The following is a 17,893-nucleotide window of genomic DNA, read 5'->3' as shown; positions in this document are numbered from 1 at the left end:
CTTACACACATAACTTTATGGAATATGAATAATCCCATTAAACTTGTTATGACTATTCACATGTGAAAAATTAGGTACATATATACATCTTTGCGTAAAATATTATATATGTCTTATTTGTATATATTTTTACTATCAAAACGCATAAATTAAAATAAGAATCTGCAATGTTTTTCTTACAAAGAGGGTATAAAGAATGTAGATAGATAGTTGTGCATATGTGAGAAATGGGGAGAAAGAGAAAGAGAATATCTGTACTCATTTTGTATGACCAATGACCGGTATCAAAATACTACCTTCAAAGCTGAGAAAAATCTTTTGGCTTACTACAAGGAAATACCATTAATGTTTTTTGTCTGTATTCCATTAGGGCTTGGCAGTTAGTTTCCAGCTTGGACAGAAACTTTGTTCACCTGCAAAAGTAACTAGGCTTCCCTCTTAATTCTTTCATTTTGTGTGTATCTAAACTTCTCTTGCTTTCACACAAAAACAGGTCTACATTTTATTCCTAATAGTGCAAAACTTCACTGTTTGATTGATTAACAAGCCTTGGAAAAACATCCTTTGAGCACCATGATTAGAACTGTAATGCAAGTTGTGCTGCTGAGCAGAAAGCACATAGAGGGAAATGTTATCATGATAGCTATACATATAGGCTAAAAACATTTTATAGATTTTTAAAAGAATTGCTTTTTTATTTCCCATTTTGAAATACTTTATTACAGACATTAGCTATAAGCAGTAAAAAGTTATACACTGCCTGATTAGAACTTTTGAATTATTTTATGAAGTGTTATGATTTATAATTTTTCCCTTTTTTATAGTCTATAAATCTAAATGGTGTTTTTTTAAAAACCAAAATAAAAACTCATTTCTTGTTCTAAAATTTCCACAAAATATATTCAGGAGTAGAGCTTAGTCCTTATTTAAACTAAATCATAATCCCCTGTGCTTGTGCTGTTGCTGAGAAATTGGTTATGATGATGGAGAATGTTTCCTCTCCGGCACTAGTGGCTTGTAAGATGATCCACCTTTGAAGTTGTGGTAAAACCTCTGAAATACTATATTTTTTAGTTGGGTGATGTTGAAATCCGTATCCAGGTCCAAATTCTGCTCTCAGTTACAACAGTGTAACCCCATGGATGGTAGCCTTATATGACTTCAATGGGATTGCACCAGCATAAACGAGAGATTAATTTGGCTCATTGTACCAAAACTTTTTTTTTATACATAGAAATACTATGTAAAATATGCAATAAGGGCCAAATTTTGCTGGCATATTATGTGTTAACAATAATGTAATTTACTGAATTAACACTACTGTAATCAAGAGTAAAGTATTCAGAAGCGGATTTTAATACCATTATGCTTCATAGCTCATTTTAAATTAGAATGCAAAGTGCTATAAGATTCTTGTACATAGGCAATGTAGAGACATAACATTATGCTCTTTTAATCATTTGAAAGTCTTTGCCATTTTGACTTCTTACCCACAGAGTTCAGAAAGTGGTGCATTTAGTACAATACTCTCTTAGTAAGGCCATTCATGGGAGCCAAGACCCACATTCTGCTCTTGATTATGCCTATGCATCTGAAATGAAATTAATGAGTTTGCATGAGAGTAACAGAGAACAGAATGTGCCCCTGAGTGCTTTGTGTCTTGCAAAGGATTTTTAACTTAGTTATAAACCAAAATACAGTAGCTTTAAATCAGAGGTTGCCCTTTACAAAGTTAAAAAGAGGGAGGATTATATTTTAGCTGAGCGTTAGGTTGTCGCTAGAAAAAAATAATAAAGGAATGTAGTGTCACATAGCAGGAAAAGTAGCAAGTTGCTGAAAGCTGGATAATTTAGGGATATAGAGATGTCACTTCCTCCCTTTGCCAGGCTGTAAAATTCTTTGTAATTCCCACTGGTAAAGCTGCCAACATAAACAAAGAAAAAAACCCTGAAACTTCCACACAAGTCTTTTGATGAAGACGAAGAACGTCTATTTGGAGAAATACATTTAAGCAGTACAGTGCTTGATACGTTCTCATTTTTGAAGCATCATGGACTGAGTAGAAAGATTTCATGAGGTTCAAGAAAGAATGTTAAAATGTAAGCACTAAGAAGAAAAACTGGTGAACTACATCTCCAAGGAACAAAATTTCACTATAAGACTTTTGTCAAGCTTAAAATATATATAGAACTTGTCCCACAATTGCAATATTATTAATAACTTTGTGATATCTTTTGATTTTTGCTACTTACTCATGTCACTTAAAATATCTTCCAAAAAGATTGAGATCAATATTTAGTTTAAGCTCTCAGCACTAACTGTTTTATTATATGATTTATCTGTTAACGCATGGGTAACTTCAAACATAAATATAATTCTGTGGAAAGAGCTGTAAAAATATCCCTTTATGAAAAAGCAGTGGTCTATTAACCTCTCCTTTTCCCTAATTTTAAAGACATTTTATGAGAAGGTTTCACTGTATGCCTCTACATCACAGCATAAAAAATCAGAAACAAGAAAAAGGCTATTCAGACATGAAGCTGTTTCCAATCAAGGGCCAGTTAACTGACCCAGCTAAGCTAGAGAAAGGGTATCTTTCTCAATGCCCACCACTGGTCATGGAGGAGCCAGGTTTTTTTTCACTGTGCTGTATTGTGTGAATGAGGCATGGCATTAATTTTTAGTTAAGGCTCCATCGCAATACTTTTATACAGTGCTAACTCTCTGCTTCAGTGGTAAAGTAGGCTAAGGATAAGCCATTTAGAGGCATAGCTTTTTCTTTAGATTTGTTTAAGGGAATTACTGTACAACCCCCTATCATTTCATGTTTCTTTCATATTCCTATATTTTAGTTATTTTTTATAAAGGTATAAATTATATTGATCTGAAACCTTGCATTCAAAAACAAGGCCCATTAAATCTACTGTACATGTATTTTGGAAATGAAATGTCACATGAAAAAAGAAAAATATCTAAATAAAAACAATTAAATCTGTACAGGAGGCCGTTTTAAAGTAAACTCTAGAACAGAATCATTAAATGAGTTTAGCATATTGAGTCCCATTTGCATGTCTGTCTTAAGTAAGCCACCTCAGTTAAGAAACTCTTTTTTGTTAGTTCCTTGGGGTGGTCACTAAAAATAAGTTCCACTGTAAAGGAATCTATACGGAAAGCTGAAAGAAACTAGTTGGCCATCTCAGCCAATACGAGTTGAGGCTGTCTGGATTATGAATTCACCTCCCTCTAAAAATGCAAATTAAATGCCACTGAAGAAATTAAAACCTTATTTCAAAGAGTTCTTTCCCTTAGCTGGCGCCTTTACACTTTTCAGGCAACACAAAGGAGCTTGAATTTGGCCAGCTGAGAATTCCTTGGCTGAACAGAGTTGAGAGCTCATTGATGACGTAAGGCCGGATGAGTTGGTCCTGCACTGTCCAGCTCTTGAGGATATGTCAGAAGTATGAGTAGTCCTGCTACAAACGGGGACAGAGCGCATCTGAGCACTCCCAGTTCTCCTTGCTGTGTTACTGTCCTTTAGGAATCATTGCCTGAGAGTGTAAGTTAGAGAACTCGGGCTCTGACTCATGTTGGACTTATGGCCATTGCCTCAGATCAATTCCTTGTTGGCCTCTTGCACATTTTTTTTGCCAAAATAGGAGAGAATTAGAAGGTTTCTAGTGGATTCCTGACTTGGCATATTCCATGCTCCTGTTAGGTATTTTAATTGTTATATTGGAGGTCTCTGGCATAACTAAAATTGAATTAAGTTTAGCACATCAAGGAAAGATACCATGAAACGTTGTCACATATGAGGCATGCAGTGTATCGTTCCTCAAAATTACAATGCTAACTCTTTGAGGTTATGAGTTTTCTGACAATATGATCAAGTTTGAATATATTTATCTTTGGAGGGATATGATAATGGAGTATAATCAATCAAAACAACCCTATAAAGACCAAAGAGCACAAGAAATAAAGAATAATGTATGCAGCTGAGGAAATGGCAGGAGTTTATGTGGAGAGATTTTAATATACTCAAAAAAGAACACATCTGTGACACAAGATCTAACATCCTACTTTTATTAAAGTTTATTTTGGACCATTTATGATTAAAATGATTAAGACTTCAGACTGTGCACAAGAAACCCCAAAGTCAAAAACTTACTCTCCTCTTCCCTCAGCTTCCACCCCACTATTTTTTTGTTTTTGTTTTTTGAAAATTAAAATTCTCCTCACAGTTAATTACACTGTTTACAGTCTGTTTCAATACTTACTCATGGATAAGAACATTTTTCTTTTTAGGTTCAATTAGAGTGACATCAGCAGCCACACAAAATCATGCTATGATTTTTATTCTGAAATTTCGTATGAGTCAGAATTGGGCATTACTGGAAGGGAGACCCAGAAAGTGGCAGCAAGTAAGAATGGTGGCTCAGTAGGTGAATCTAACCCTGTGGATGAGACTGAATCTGATTATCCTGGACTTTGCTTTACTGCCGGAGGCATTGTTTTAATGGGACATTAATCTTGATGAGACATTTTAGGAAAGAAAACTCCTAGACTACATTGCAGAAGCATTGTGCTAAGTGAACTACATAGAAGAAAAAGATTTTGAACTCTTCAGTACTGAGATCATGCTTTCACTTAGCAAAAGGGCGTCCTGATTTTGACTCAAGGTTTAGGACACAATGGTAATGTAAACACATAATAATTTTTTGGTGGTTTAGCATTGTATATTTTTCTATATCTTTATCTTGACTGTCTCTAAATCTGAGTTATAAAATTCTTAACTTATTTTCTTTAGAAGAAGCAATCTGTTTTCATAAAACAGGTTCTTGAAACTTGATACTTATTTCAAGTATGATTAATCAGGATTAATGTCAGTTTAGGTGAAATGACAGCAATTCATTACAAAATGCAATCTGGATAGCTAATGTAAATTTGCGTGTTCTGAAGAATATTGTGATTTCATTGAAATGAATGCAAAAACTGTGATTTGTATTCATTTCAATTTGTCAAGGTGAAGAACACTGCAGTGATACCAACTCTGACTTTTTTCACAACTCTTATGATACTTGTTATTTTTATCTTAAAGACCCAGCCCATTAAGTTATGCAATTATATTTTTAAACATTATAATTTTTAGTCCTCATGGTAGTACAGGCTCAAATTGGAGAAAGGGGACAAATTCAGAAATTATTTAGAAAGTTAGTCAAAAGTCTTCACAGCTGTTAGTTTTTATAATCCCATGATTTTTAGAGCCAATTTTGTGATTCCGGGGCATATAATTCATTATTTTAAAATGCTGGGGGGTTTCAGTATTTTGATTGCATTTCATCATTGATTTGCTTTGAAATTATAAATAACCACAAAGTCCACTGACGACTATTAAAAATAATGTGGACTGAAGCTCTTCAGTCTTCACAGGTGCTTTTGGAAATCTCATTTGTAAGAACCAGGTGAACTGCGAAAGTTTCTAAGGCAAAAGAGTATCCCTATGGTGATAAAGAACTTGGAAGGAGTGAGCACTGACTGCTAATTTGCTATCTCTTTTCCCCAGATCTGACAATCCCCCCTCTGTAATTTCTGAATGGGGTCACAATTCAGTTAGAATTATAGAGAAGCATGGTGGTGGGAAATGACTGAGATCTTGTATCTGCTGCCCTTGCAAGGAAATCCAAGCAAATATATGCAGGAGCTTCTAGGGGCTATTGGTGTACACATAATATATGCATAATTCTATCAGTAGTGATCTCTGTTTATTTAATTAACTCATGTTTGGCAAAGTGTAGTTAGGATGTAATCATGGAGGGAAATCTTGAGAGTGGCATAATTTCCCAAGGATTATGAAGACCAGTTAGGTTTGTAGGCCTTGCTTCTTCTTTCAGTTTTCACAACTGGAAAGAATCTCAAGAACAAACATCTCAAGATTTTTCAGGGGATTTTCCCCCTTAAATTTTCTAGTCTTTTTCAAGGAAAAGAAACATTCACATTTAAAAATCTATTTATTCCTTTAGATCTTCTAGCAATAGCTTATAAATCAGGTTAGAAACTCTTCAATTTGGGTTGGATCAAGCTTCAGGGTCTGATTCTCAGTTTCACTGGGGCCCCCTTTTGCTCTGCTTTGGCCCCACCATGGGGATCCATGAAGAGATTGTAAATATTTTATAAAATTACTTTTGAGTTTCTTGAAGGCCCTTTTATTCTACCAGAGCAGTGTGAAAAGGCCTTTGGTTAAAAAAAAAAAATCAAGGACCTCCCTGTCCCTGTACTTGTTCTGATCTGACACCTTCAAGGCTACTGTGAATGCATAATGAAAGTGTACCAAAGGATTTGTTTCACAGTGTGCTTTATTTCAGTTTATGAAAATGTTGACTGGTTCAGATTCCCTTTCTTCAATCCTTGCCAAGTGCACCTTTACTTCTGTGAACTATTCTGGTCAGTTTACAGCTTGTGGATGGCATTTAAAAACAATAATGCAAAATATTAATTTGCTACACATTGGCTGTATCTATACAAGTGGCAGGCTGTGCAGTTTTTACTTTGCAGTCATTTAGTACTTGCATAAGTCCTATGCAAGTACTAAATGAGCCTGTGCAGTAACTGGCATTACTGCACAGTAGCAATGAGCTACTGTCTCAAAGCTCATTACTAGTGTGCAGTAGCATTGTGTCACAGTTAGTGCCCCCCACCACTACTGTACACTAGCATCTCATGTAGACATGGCCTTTGTGTAGGATATTTCAGTAACAGAGTTCCCCTTGTTGTTGCGAACTTCACGATGAAATAAGTGAGCTTGATTCTGCCATTTCTTTTGTTCAGACACATTTCAAACTTTGCTGAAGCCTGAAAGAAGAATGCTCAAATTCTATCCTCTTACTCCTTAAATGTGAAATGCACGTTTGCAAGGCTAGCATGTGGCCCATACCTATCGCGACTATACATCCCAGTTTACCTAGGACAGTCCCAGATATTGGAGGCTGTTCCTGGCTGACTGGTAAGAATTTAAATGAGTGTCCCAGAAACACAGGAGTGCGGGGTGCAGTCCTGTGGGGAGATGGAGCAGTGCAGAGTGTCATGGTGCCTGCCTGCCTGCCCAGTACACCACACTGCCCCAGCCCTGTCTTTGCCTATAGCAGTGCCACTGGCTTTGGGGGCCAAGGAGAGGGGAGTGTCCTCGATTTCCCACTCTCCCATGTAGTCACCCTATCCCTACCTTATATTGGTCTCCTAGTGCTAAGAGCATCAAAGTTTTTTCATTTGCTCTCTCAAAAAGAAATAATTTTCTTGCTCCATCTCCCATTTGATAATTTTCAGAGCCGTGGATGTAATAGCTGATTGTGACTTATCTGGTACAGAAGTTCAATAGACTGATTTAACCTAAACTGATTAAATCTGATATTACATCCATCCAGATCTATCTTAGACTGGTTTCTGCCATTTTGAAACTGGTCAATGTGCACTAAACTTCTGTTCTGTTACAGGTTTAGACCAGCTTCCGTTCACTTATACCCATTTATATATAATGTCTGTACTTAGCCATATTATGTAGTGCTATGATCTAATGTACATTGTGAAGGATACTGTCTTGATTTCTTTTAATTTCCTTCCCTTTTCTTGTCAGATCTGAGTTACAATCACCCTAAACCAAACAAGCAGGTTGAGAATCAAAATAATTTAATATTCTATACTTTTTTAACAGTGGCAAGAGGTTGATTTGTACCTTTCTAAAATGACTTGTTTCTCTCTCTTTCTCTCTCTTTCTTTTTTTCTTGCTGTAATTGACGGAGTGGGAGGAACTCTAAAGCTAGATACAGAGATTCAAAAAGTCCGAGGTGGAATCAACCTAAGTTATACGGTTTTCTGTAAGTGGCGTAGTTTAGATCAGTAGTGAATAGAACATGCATTCACCCTTTGTTGGAGGGGACAAATCTTTGACCAGGTTCAGCCATTTTTAAACCAGTCTGTGTGTGCTGAACTTCTGTTCTGTTACAGGTATAGACCAATTTTTGATTACTTTTACTAGTAAAAGTGTAATGTCTATATCTGGCCTAAGCCTGTCATAAAAGAAAAGGGTTTTTATGCATCATTAGAATTTAGTTTCTTTTATCAATTTGAGTTTTCAGGTATTTAAATTCAGGTGAACTTTGGGATACTGGCTTTTTAAAATTATATACGAAAGAAAACTTTGTTCTTACTAGTGCCCTCATCAGAATATCTTCTGGCAGAAGCACTTCATAGGAGATTGATTTATTATAATTTTATCTGTGATTAGCTCATTAGCTTAGAAAATAACAATAATAAAAAAACCTTTAAAATTCTATTATGTCAAATCTTCCCTCCAACATCCAAGGCCTTAAAAAGAATGGACTCACCTTGTTTCATCTGTGAAGGAATGACACTTTACTTCTTCACTGTACTGTAGTGGCACAATAAGTGACAGTATGCAGGGAAACTTTGGGTCAGGGACTTGGTGCAGCCAGTGTGTCTGCCGCTATTCTGAGCCACTGACAAAAACCACCATATGCATGCGTACAGGAGGCTGTGGCATGATTGTTAACGAGCCATGTGCTGTAGCTTCTGCAAGTAACTGCGCTGTGGCTCCATGTGTGATAACAGGGGGAGGAGGGGGTGAATTCTGTCCCATGGCAAGCCCTGTGTAAAATCCTTGACTCTTAAAGCACAGTGTTCCTGCATTTTCTTGGGATGTTGTTCTACATTTTCAATTTATTTTCTGTGGTAGTTTTTTCTTTGCTTTTAGTTTTAAAAATGAAATAAACCCTTATGTACTTGCTAATGCTTAAACTTCCACATGTGACACTTTGGTTGTTATAGCAGTTAAGAACAGGGATCGGTCTAATACCAATGTCTACAACAATATTGGAAAGCTGATTATGCTTTCCCCCAAAATTTATGTATGCTTTGGTGAGTTTTCATTGTCATAGGGGTGGGCCTTTATTATGCCACATAATACAGTAAAATGAGAATTACTTGAGTGTTTAGTACTTGAGATAATCACTGCTGACAAGCACCTGTTTAAAGAAATGATCTGTATTCTTAAATACAATTAGTTGTCTAAAAATCCAAATTATATTCCCAAGAAACTCTTATTAGGCGTTTTAAGTACCAAAAAATATATATGTGTCTCTGGATCTAAGTATTTATTAGTGACCCCTACAATCCTGGCAATCCTTTCTAATAATAAAGTGTTGGACCTGTCAAATGATGGCACAAATATCCTAATCTGAACTGACATAGCTTTCTAGCCCAGTTCATCAATCATGTTTTATTAGCTTTAAAAGAGCCAAGCTGCTATCTGTCATTTAAATGTTGTAGTGGTGACAAAAACTGGTGCCGAAAATGTGCTGCAGGTGTAACTTTCACTCAAAGACTATTTCTGAGCAGTGAGCCTGGTTATGTTCATGCAGGGAGAGAGTGCCATCTTCAGTTTCAAGTGTCCGCATAAAGAAGTACTGAACTTTGGGGTAGTGCAATAGGTAAAAACACATAATGTAGAAATCAGAAATGAGTTTGTCAAAAAAAAATTTAGATGATGCCTTCAAGTCACCAAAGAAGAGCTTGCATATAGCATTCTTGCTTATGTTTAAAAAAAACCAGCTTGTTTAGACATGTCAGTTGCAACATGAAACTTGTAATACACTAAATGCCTGTAAAGCGCGGACTGAGAATAGTCTTTGCTTCTGTCTTTGTGTTCATGAGGAAGTGTAAAGCAGACAACGATAATAAAAATATAGGGGGAAAATACTAAATGGAGCTCAAAGCAGTAGCAACCAAGTTCCTGTTCATTGTGTACTTAAGACATGAAAACTACTGATAGTTACTGTTGTATTTTCATAATTCTTAAAGTGCAGTCAATTTTGTGTATTCTGTATGAGCGGAATAGACTTGGTGTTTGTGTTGAGGTCCTGGCTCTTGACCCTTGTTTTTCTTGGCTCTGTCATTTTAGAGCAGAGCTTGAGGATACTCCTCATCTCTTGTTTCCAACATGTTAACATATTCAAGTAAATATTATCCAGTACAGACACATACACTAGTCGTAGGAGGAGTGTTTTTGAAAAGCGTTTAAATCCAGATGAAACAATGGAATTCATCCTCCTTGCATTTGAATTTCTTTTATTTATGAGATAAATATTTTCTTGGCAAACTTCCTTTTCTTGGCCTACCATAAAGCTTTTATAACCTTTCAAAATGTTTTGCTGTAATCAAAGGTAAACATGACAGCCTTAAAAAAAATCTAAATCGCTTAGCATTTGGAGACTATTTCATTTCTATATATTATAACACTTAAAAGAACTTCATACAATAAAGAGCAGATGTGTCACAGTGACAGCAGGCGAGCAGGGACTAGGAAGGTAGTTTCATTAAAAGAGCCTTGGGATAAATGCAGCACATTAGATACCCACTGAAAGACAGGAGCTGTTGATGGGGGTGACCTCTGAATGCAAGTCATCTTACTATAAACAGAAGGGTGTGGAAAGCCATTGGTCAGAGCCAAGCTTGTTTACTATCCAGATCTCTTCTTAGTTAACTTAAATAACTGGAGGGAGTGAGGCACAGTGACAGTTCAAGGAAGAACACAAAGTGTCCTTAGCAGTTCCTGAATTTCAAACAATACTGTTGACTGGCACGCAGCTTTCTGATCCTAAAACTCTGGCGGCACACCTTAAATGCTGTACAGTGGAATTTAATTGGCGCTAAACATAACACTAGTATCTGTTTCTGGAGCGTGAATTTACACAGTTGGGGAATTCATTTCAGCTTTCAGAGGCAAATGAGGTAAGCTTGTGATGGTTTTTAATTTGAGATATTGATATACTGTCGTTTACTGATAAATTGAGAAAAACAAGTGGGTGCCAGTTGCAGAATCAGATTTCATTCTGAAAAGGAGGTATTTTCTTTTCTGTAATTCTGAACTGTGGTTTTGTTGATTTAAACTACTGGAATAATACATTGGGTGCTAGTGACCGAGTTTAGCAGTTGGGTAGGTAGGTCATATCTATGAATTCCTCCAAATATTTACTTTTTGTACTCTCTCCAAATAACTATATTTCATTTTCATATTGGATTATTTTTTCAGTTCTGTAGGAAATAAATGTTTCCCGATACAATATACTGTTACTAGCCTTTACTAGTTACTAATGTTATGTTTCATACTTTATAAAATTTCAAAATAGTTTGAAACAAATGATTGTTTTATAGAAGAGACGCTTCATGGCTAAAATATTGTGACAGGTGTTTAGATGTGCAATTATCATTTTTCAGAGCCTCGTCCATAAAATTCATTAGTTGCCAAATGGAAAAAAAATAATTGTTGTTGGCATTAAATAAATAAATAAGTGTCTTCTATGATTTGATATCTGTTTAGGAACTGTATTAAAGTATAAATGCTAGTCTTTGGAAGAAAAGGTAGCATTTAACTTCCCTAAATTGTCATTTGAGGGAACAGTGGAGTTTACATTTGATTGTCATTTTATTGGTCTGTGAAAACTTTCAGAACTTTTTATATGCTTTGCAATTATGTAAATACTTTCTTGCACATGATTGACTACAGATTGTAAAACACTACTGTTTTAAATAGGTCCCTAGTATGTTGCTCTACATTGTGTCCAAATGCATTTTTTTTTACCTTTAAGTCAGAGTTGTAAGCGAGTACAGCAAAGCTGCTGCTCTGCTGCTTTTAGGGGCCATGATGTGAGTTGGCATAATGATTACTGCTTCTTAAATGTCTGTTTCATTCAAGGGAACTGAGAAGGGGTTTGCTGTAGGAGTACTGTTTTATTATCCTAGTAAAGGAAACAAAGTTCAGGGGAAAAAAGCAACCTAGTTCTGTCCATCTGTGAAAATTGATTTACTGCTACAGGGAGCTATTTTGTTTAGGGAACCTGTTTTGAAGAAAGGTATGATAAATTATTATAGCCAATAAGTTCTTCAATTTAGTTTCTAGGGTCTGGTGAACAGCAAGCAGCAGTATCCAATTACATGTTTCTTTTCTTAGATTGCTCACTATTTTCTGAAATACATTTCAGTTGAATAACTTTTAACTGCCTCACCCCCTTCTTGTCCTTTAGATTTTTACCTTCTAAATTAAACTAAATTAAAATGCTAAATGTGTATATATATACACACACACATATATATACACACAACATAGCATAAAAATATACATACAACATAGCGTTCCAAATTCTTTGCTTAAAATTATTTATTTTGCCAAAGTATCTTCCAAAGAAGCTTTCTTTAAAGCCAAGAATGATTTTGTTTGAATTTATGAAAATACTTACTATCCCACATCAAATGAATTTGTAAATTAAGTGACATCACTGCTGTACGATGTCAATTATGTCCAACAGCTGATCTAAAATATAACTTTCTGGAAATTGTATGTGTATATAGAGAAGGTAATGCAGCTGCTAAAGAAATACAAAAAACAAATGAGTTCATAAGTATATATTGAGTGAGATTTCATAAGTTATCCTAGCATTGTGTAAAATGGAATGAGTTAATACGAAAGCTGTGTAATTCTAAAATATATCTTATTTTTATGCTAATAAAGCAAGTTCCTTCTTTTTTCTGCTGCTTTTTCTGCAAATAAGTATATGTAAATTTGCTTAGCATTAGAATAAACTTCAGAGTGCTTGAAATTGGTAGTTGAAATATTTAGTATTATTTAATTTGTGTTTTCAACTTAGATTTTTAAATATAGCTAATAAATGCTAGTTATTTGATATTGCAGCTGTATCATAATATTCTGTTTCTGTATTTTTAAATAAAATAGTAAATGACAGCATGACTACACTATGTATTAAAATGTATGGACATTGTGTATGGAACATAATTTTTTATTTTAATTTTGTTTTGAACTACTACCAAAATGTTGTTGGCTACAACAACAACAAAACTCTCATGTTCCCATAGTACCTTGCTAGAATATTTGATCTTTATGTATAACAACTATGTTTTATATTTTTTTCTCACTTAATGTAACATTTAAGAATAGTTTAATTTGAGAGTTTAATGGAATACATAATAATTTGTAAGAAAATTATAAATTCATGTCTTGACTTATCATCATGATTTTGATAAAGCTTAATGTGAAATCCTTTTTTTTCCCAAAAAGGGATAGAGTGAATTATTTAAAAAAATATTGGTTTAATTAATAGGTTCTATATTAGCCAAAATCCAAATACAGTGGAATTCAGAGGGCTTATTTTTTAAGCTGAAACTAACTTGAAACAGCATAATAAATATACAAGTTAAAATACATTTCTCTTTGGTCAAATTAAAACCTATCTGAGTCACCAAATTAGGACACTTTAGGAGTATCTATAAATTGGATTCTTAGTCTTGAAATGAGAGCTTGTAATTTGATATATCTAGCAATAAAAACATTTAGAATGCAAAAATAATTGTAAAAGATTCCTCTAAAGAATGGTAATTTATTTTTATATTTTATATGTACATGTGTGCACATATGTGTTTGATATATGAAAATTTGGTTTTTGATCAAATAAAAAAAAAGGTAAAAGTTTTAAAAATATTTTTTAGTCTTTTTTTGCACTTGATTTGTTTTGAAAAAGTTACTAGTTTTCTTGATTAACCAGGTTACCTCTGCATTCAATTAGAGTCAGGACTAGGAAGCAAATGTATATATATTTCAGATCTTTCAAACTGTTAGCTTCGCTGAAGCACAGTTTAACTTGATTGATACTTGAGTTTTAAAGCAAATAAGAACTAATTTTTGCCTGTGGCCAGAAATCTTTGAAGTTTCTTACTTGTGATGAAACTGGATTAGTTAAGTGGTAGATTTCTGGCTTGGATTGTGACCCTGTTGTGCTTGGCAGGTTGTGATAAATGGGGGGAATCTTTCTTAACCTTGTGGCCAGAGCATTCCAGTATCTCATGCAGGAAAAAAGAAAGATGTAGAGGACTTTGCAAGTTAAGTATGAAAAGAGGAAAAGGCTTCTCTGTGTTTAAGGGATGAGCCTGAGTGAATGCTATGTTTATTTTTCTGAAGCAATCAGATATGCTTGAGAAGACTGTGGAAGAAAGTAATGCCAATGAGTGGCGATATATGTTATCATTGCTTCTGACAGTTAACTTTTGACTGTATGACTCATCCTTTAATATTAAATTGTTATATTTTTGTTTTTGTTTTACATGCTTTCAGAGTTAGAGAATCGGAGCTGTTGTGTTCACATTCTTCTAACTGAGGTAGTTTTCTTTAACTAATGCTAGTTATGTATGCAAAGCAGTCCAAAATAAATTGGAAAGCCTCCTTATTCAAAGTAATTGCTTTTTTTGTCAAAGAATCTACAGTAGGCTTGAAAAAAAAGTGTCAAAATGGAATTATTTGGGGAAAAAACGGCTACATTAATTGCTTTTTGTAAATTTAAAATGTGGGTAGAACACTTTTTAAAGGTAAACATATTTTCAGTTAAAAGGATGTGCCAAAAGTTTTAGGCTTAGAAGTGTAAAGCAACTAACTAGGCAAATTTTCAAATGAAAAAAAGTATAAAAAAGGAAAAAAGAAAGGAAGAAAAAGAATGAGAGAACTACTTACATGTGAGCTGAAATGTGATCTATCAAGGCATCTTGTGGTTTTTCTGTGGCATTTTAAGTGCTGTATTACCTCTTATGTAGTCCCTGTTGACTAATAATGAAAAAATATGCCATTAGACGATGGTCTGATATTTATTTACATATTCCATACTGCAAATACAGATATGAATTTTGATGTCAAAAACTGTACTAAGTAAAAGGGAAAAGGACAGTAATATGGCATTGTGCTTCTTGATTGTGGGTTTAAATATCACTTTAATATACATGCATGCATGTTGGTATTCATATATAATATAAATAGATTTTATATTTTTCGTAATGTTAGGAATATTCATGTCAGTTGAGTTGTTTGCTTATTCCTCCATAAAAAGTGAGATGTGTGACAATCTATGACATTATTATATAATATTTATTTTATTTTTGTCTGGATGTAAAATTGTGTTGTAAATATCTCCAGAGCATGAGACTAGTAACTCTTAGTTGCATGAGTAACAACTTAAGTCAAATTACCTAACTGTATAATACATGCATATATTATATACATCCTTGCTATATAACATGTATGCCTATATATCACTTAACATTCACTACATAGAGTATGCATGCATGTAACTTTGCATATTTATTTTGATTTCCTATGCATTTATTGGAAAACACATTTAAATTTGTATTGTAATGAGCCTTTGGCACAGTAGCAAATGCGTAAATTATTCAGACACTTTTACTTAATTAAGCAGTCTACCTACATCTTTTTTTTAAACAATTGCTTTCCCAGTAGATATTTCTGCTCCTACAATAAAGTCCTAGAGGTCCCAGGAGTCAAGAGAAAATTGAAGCGGCATCTGTTGAATGACCGACAGTACAGATGCATACTATTAGGTCTTTGGATTGGGTCCATTTCTCTTGTGAGCTTTTATTTGTTAAAGTTCAGTGTGACTGTTAACAATTCTAGCTTTTTTATAAGTAAAGCAAGGTGCATGACTTAAGAAAGTTATTATCGTATTTCAGCCACCAATTTACTCTTTCCAACAGATAAATTTTAAGATGTTTAATTTAACTGAAGTAGCTTGTTGACATTTTTAGTTATCTGATGTAGTTTATTAATGTGGCAACAGCTGCTAGAAATTATTGCTACAATACTAAACAAATTAGTGTCACTAGTGAGGAAGAACAGAAATGTATCAAACTGAAGAAAAGGGACAGCTGTATGCTGCAAATGTACAGGCGATTTACTTGGCAATTTCTAATATGGAATATGATTCCTAAATATTTATTACCCTCTCCCATCACTTTCATATTTTCTCCTGTGTTGAACTCCACTGATTTGTAATACAGAATTTGTGTACATTTTGTAGGAGCTTTTATATGGAATGTTTATAGTGCGCTGTCCAAAAATGTAAATAGATACTAAATGCTTCAGCCAGGGCTGTTGTTAGAGCTAAATTATTTATTGGTATTTAAAATAAAATAAAAAATTGTCAAAGTAACAGGACATTTCAGAGAGAAAACTTCAACAAATAAAGAAATTCCAAACTTACAGTTTTAAAAACATTAGCATCTCCAAATTCTTCTATCAGAGGTGCTGATTACCTATTCAGCAGTGTCTGAAAACTAGCTCTATACCAATAGTATATATATGGACCATTCTGAGTAAGCACCTTTTATTCTACAGCAAGAGCAAGCCTGCTGCAGATATGAGGGGTTGCTTTGTTGTTTTATCTTGCTCTCTTTCACACGCCTTCCTAAAACTCACTTCTGCCAGCATGCCTACAGGACTCTGCCGGCTGATAATGGGTAGGCAGGTGGTGAGCTAAATTGTATTCATATTACATGCTCATATTACCTTGTCCATCCTCCTCCCAACCTGCTTGTTTGTTTCGTCCACCTGTTGCACTTTGGCATTAACCAAGGCCTCCATCCTACAAAGGCTTATTCACCTTAAACACCTTTGCATGATGTGAGCTCTCCAACTGAAGTTAAGTTTGTGCATAAGTCTTTGTCAGAGTGGCCCACAAGACCAAATTTTCTTTTGGGCAAGAACTATCATTTTACTACATATATAAACTGCCACTAACCAGTGTGGTCTTAGTCTGTCACATCTTTAATACTATCGGGTGCATCTACTCAGGTGCTTTACTGCTAGACTAATTAGCTCTGCACTAAAGCATCACTGTCTACTCATGTGCCTGTATTAGGGCACAATAAATTAATTAATCCTACTGTAGGATAGTACTGTCTGGGACCAAGTACTGACCTATGGCAGAGTTATTCAGTACACTGCAACACACATGTAGATGGTGACCTAGCCAGCAGGCGGCCCCCATACTGTAGCACCTACAGGCCTAGCACCAGCCAGCCCCTCTTCTGGCCGATGCTGCCACCCAGATGCCAGGGCTGAACCCCTGGTCCCCTGCCAGCCCAGAGCTATTCTGCCTTGTCTCTAATTGCTGTGATCCCAGGAGCATACATATACACTGTGCCCAGGAGCTGTTAACTCTGGCAAAAACTGCACTGGAGTTTATTTCTGCATGCTAGTTGCACATTTAGATGCACCTACTTTCATACTTCTGTTTTACTAGTGATACATTAGAGAGAGTTGAATGTATCCTGGTGGAATGGAATGATTTCCTTTTCAGACAATTATTAATAAGGTTAAGTGCCAGCAACTAATCTGCCTTTCCAGCATTCAGTGCATTCACTCATTAGAAAAACCCAGATACCCTAAAGGGCCACGTCCAGATGAGCGCAGTCATGCAGTATGTGGCATCACAGACACTAGGGCTGTGCAAAGCTTTGGTTACTGATTTCATTTGCTGGAGATTTGGCCCAATTTGGCAGCTGAATCTTCGTATCCGAATCGAATCAGGAGACCCTTTAATCTCTCCAAATTGAGTTGGAGCCCTGAGAATCAATTCAAAGAGATTCGGAGAGATTCAATGATTTGGACATAGACACAGCTTTAAAAGTTTTTTCTACATACCTCAAGGTACCAGGTGGTTCATGAATGCTGAGATGCTGGGGTGGATGGAGAGTCCTGGCCCACAGTCATCCTGTATGAAGCCTCCTGTTTAGAATGAGAAGCTAGCAAAGGCCACTGCAAGATCATTTAGTTGAAATGAACATTGTAGACTCTGCACAGTCTGAACTCAGGCCAGGACATGGAACTGCAGTTGCATTCATAGAAATTATAGATGCTCTTTTCCAGTCAGTGAATAGCAGAAAGAGATCCATTTTCATCCTCCTGGACTTCTCTGTAGCATTTAACACTATGGACCATGAGATACTGCTTTTTTGAATGAGAAAACTGGTGACC

General features: G+C 35.2%; 1 protein-coding gene across 24 annotated transcripts in view; it reads left to right on the top strand.

Moving 5' to 3' along the window:
- The window catches only part of EYA4 (EYA transcriptional coactivator and phosphatase 4), a 245,583-nt gene that overhangs the window by 93,418 nt on the left and 134,272 nt on the right, over positions 1–17,893 (top strand). For 15 of the 24 annotated variants that reach the window (XM_025209218.1, XM_025209210.1, XM_025209214.1 and 12 more), the window contains exon 3: positions 15,356–15,485. The exons of 4 other annotated variants lie outside the window; for them this stretch is intronic. In XM_025209218.1, the coding sequence (XP_025065003.1) occupies positions 15,356–15,485 (130 nt within the window). Of the gene's footprint in view, positions 1–10,567; positions 10,798–15,355; positions 15,486–17,893 lie in introns of those variants that run through there. 5 more of the 24 variants (XM_025209221.1, XM_025209222.1, XM_025209226.1 and 2 more) reach the window with 3 other exon arrangements.

This window comes from Alligator sinensis, unplaced genomic scaffold (genome assembly GCF_000455745.1).
Source record: "Alligator sinensis unplaced genomic scaffold, ASM45574v1 scaffold849_1, whole genome shotgun sequence".
Classification (NCBI taxonomy): Eukaryota; Metazoa; Chordata; order Crocodylia; family Alligatoridae; genus Alligator; species Alligator sinensis.
This window is presented reverse-complemented; position numbering and strand designations above follow the sequence as displayed.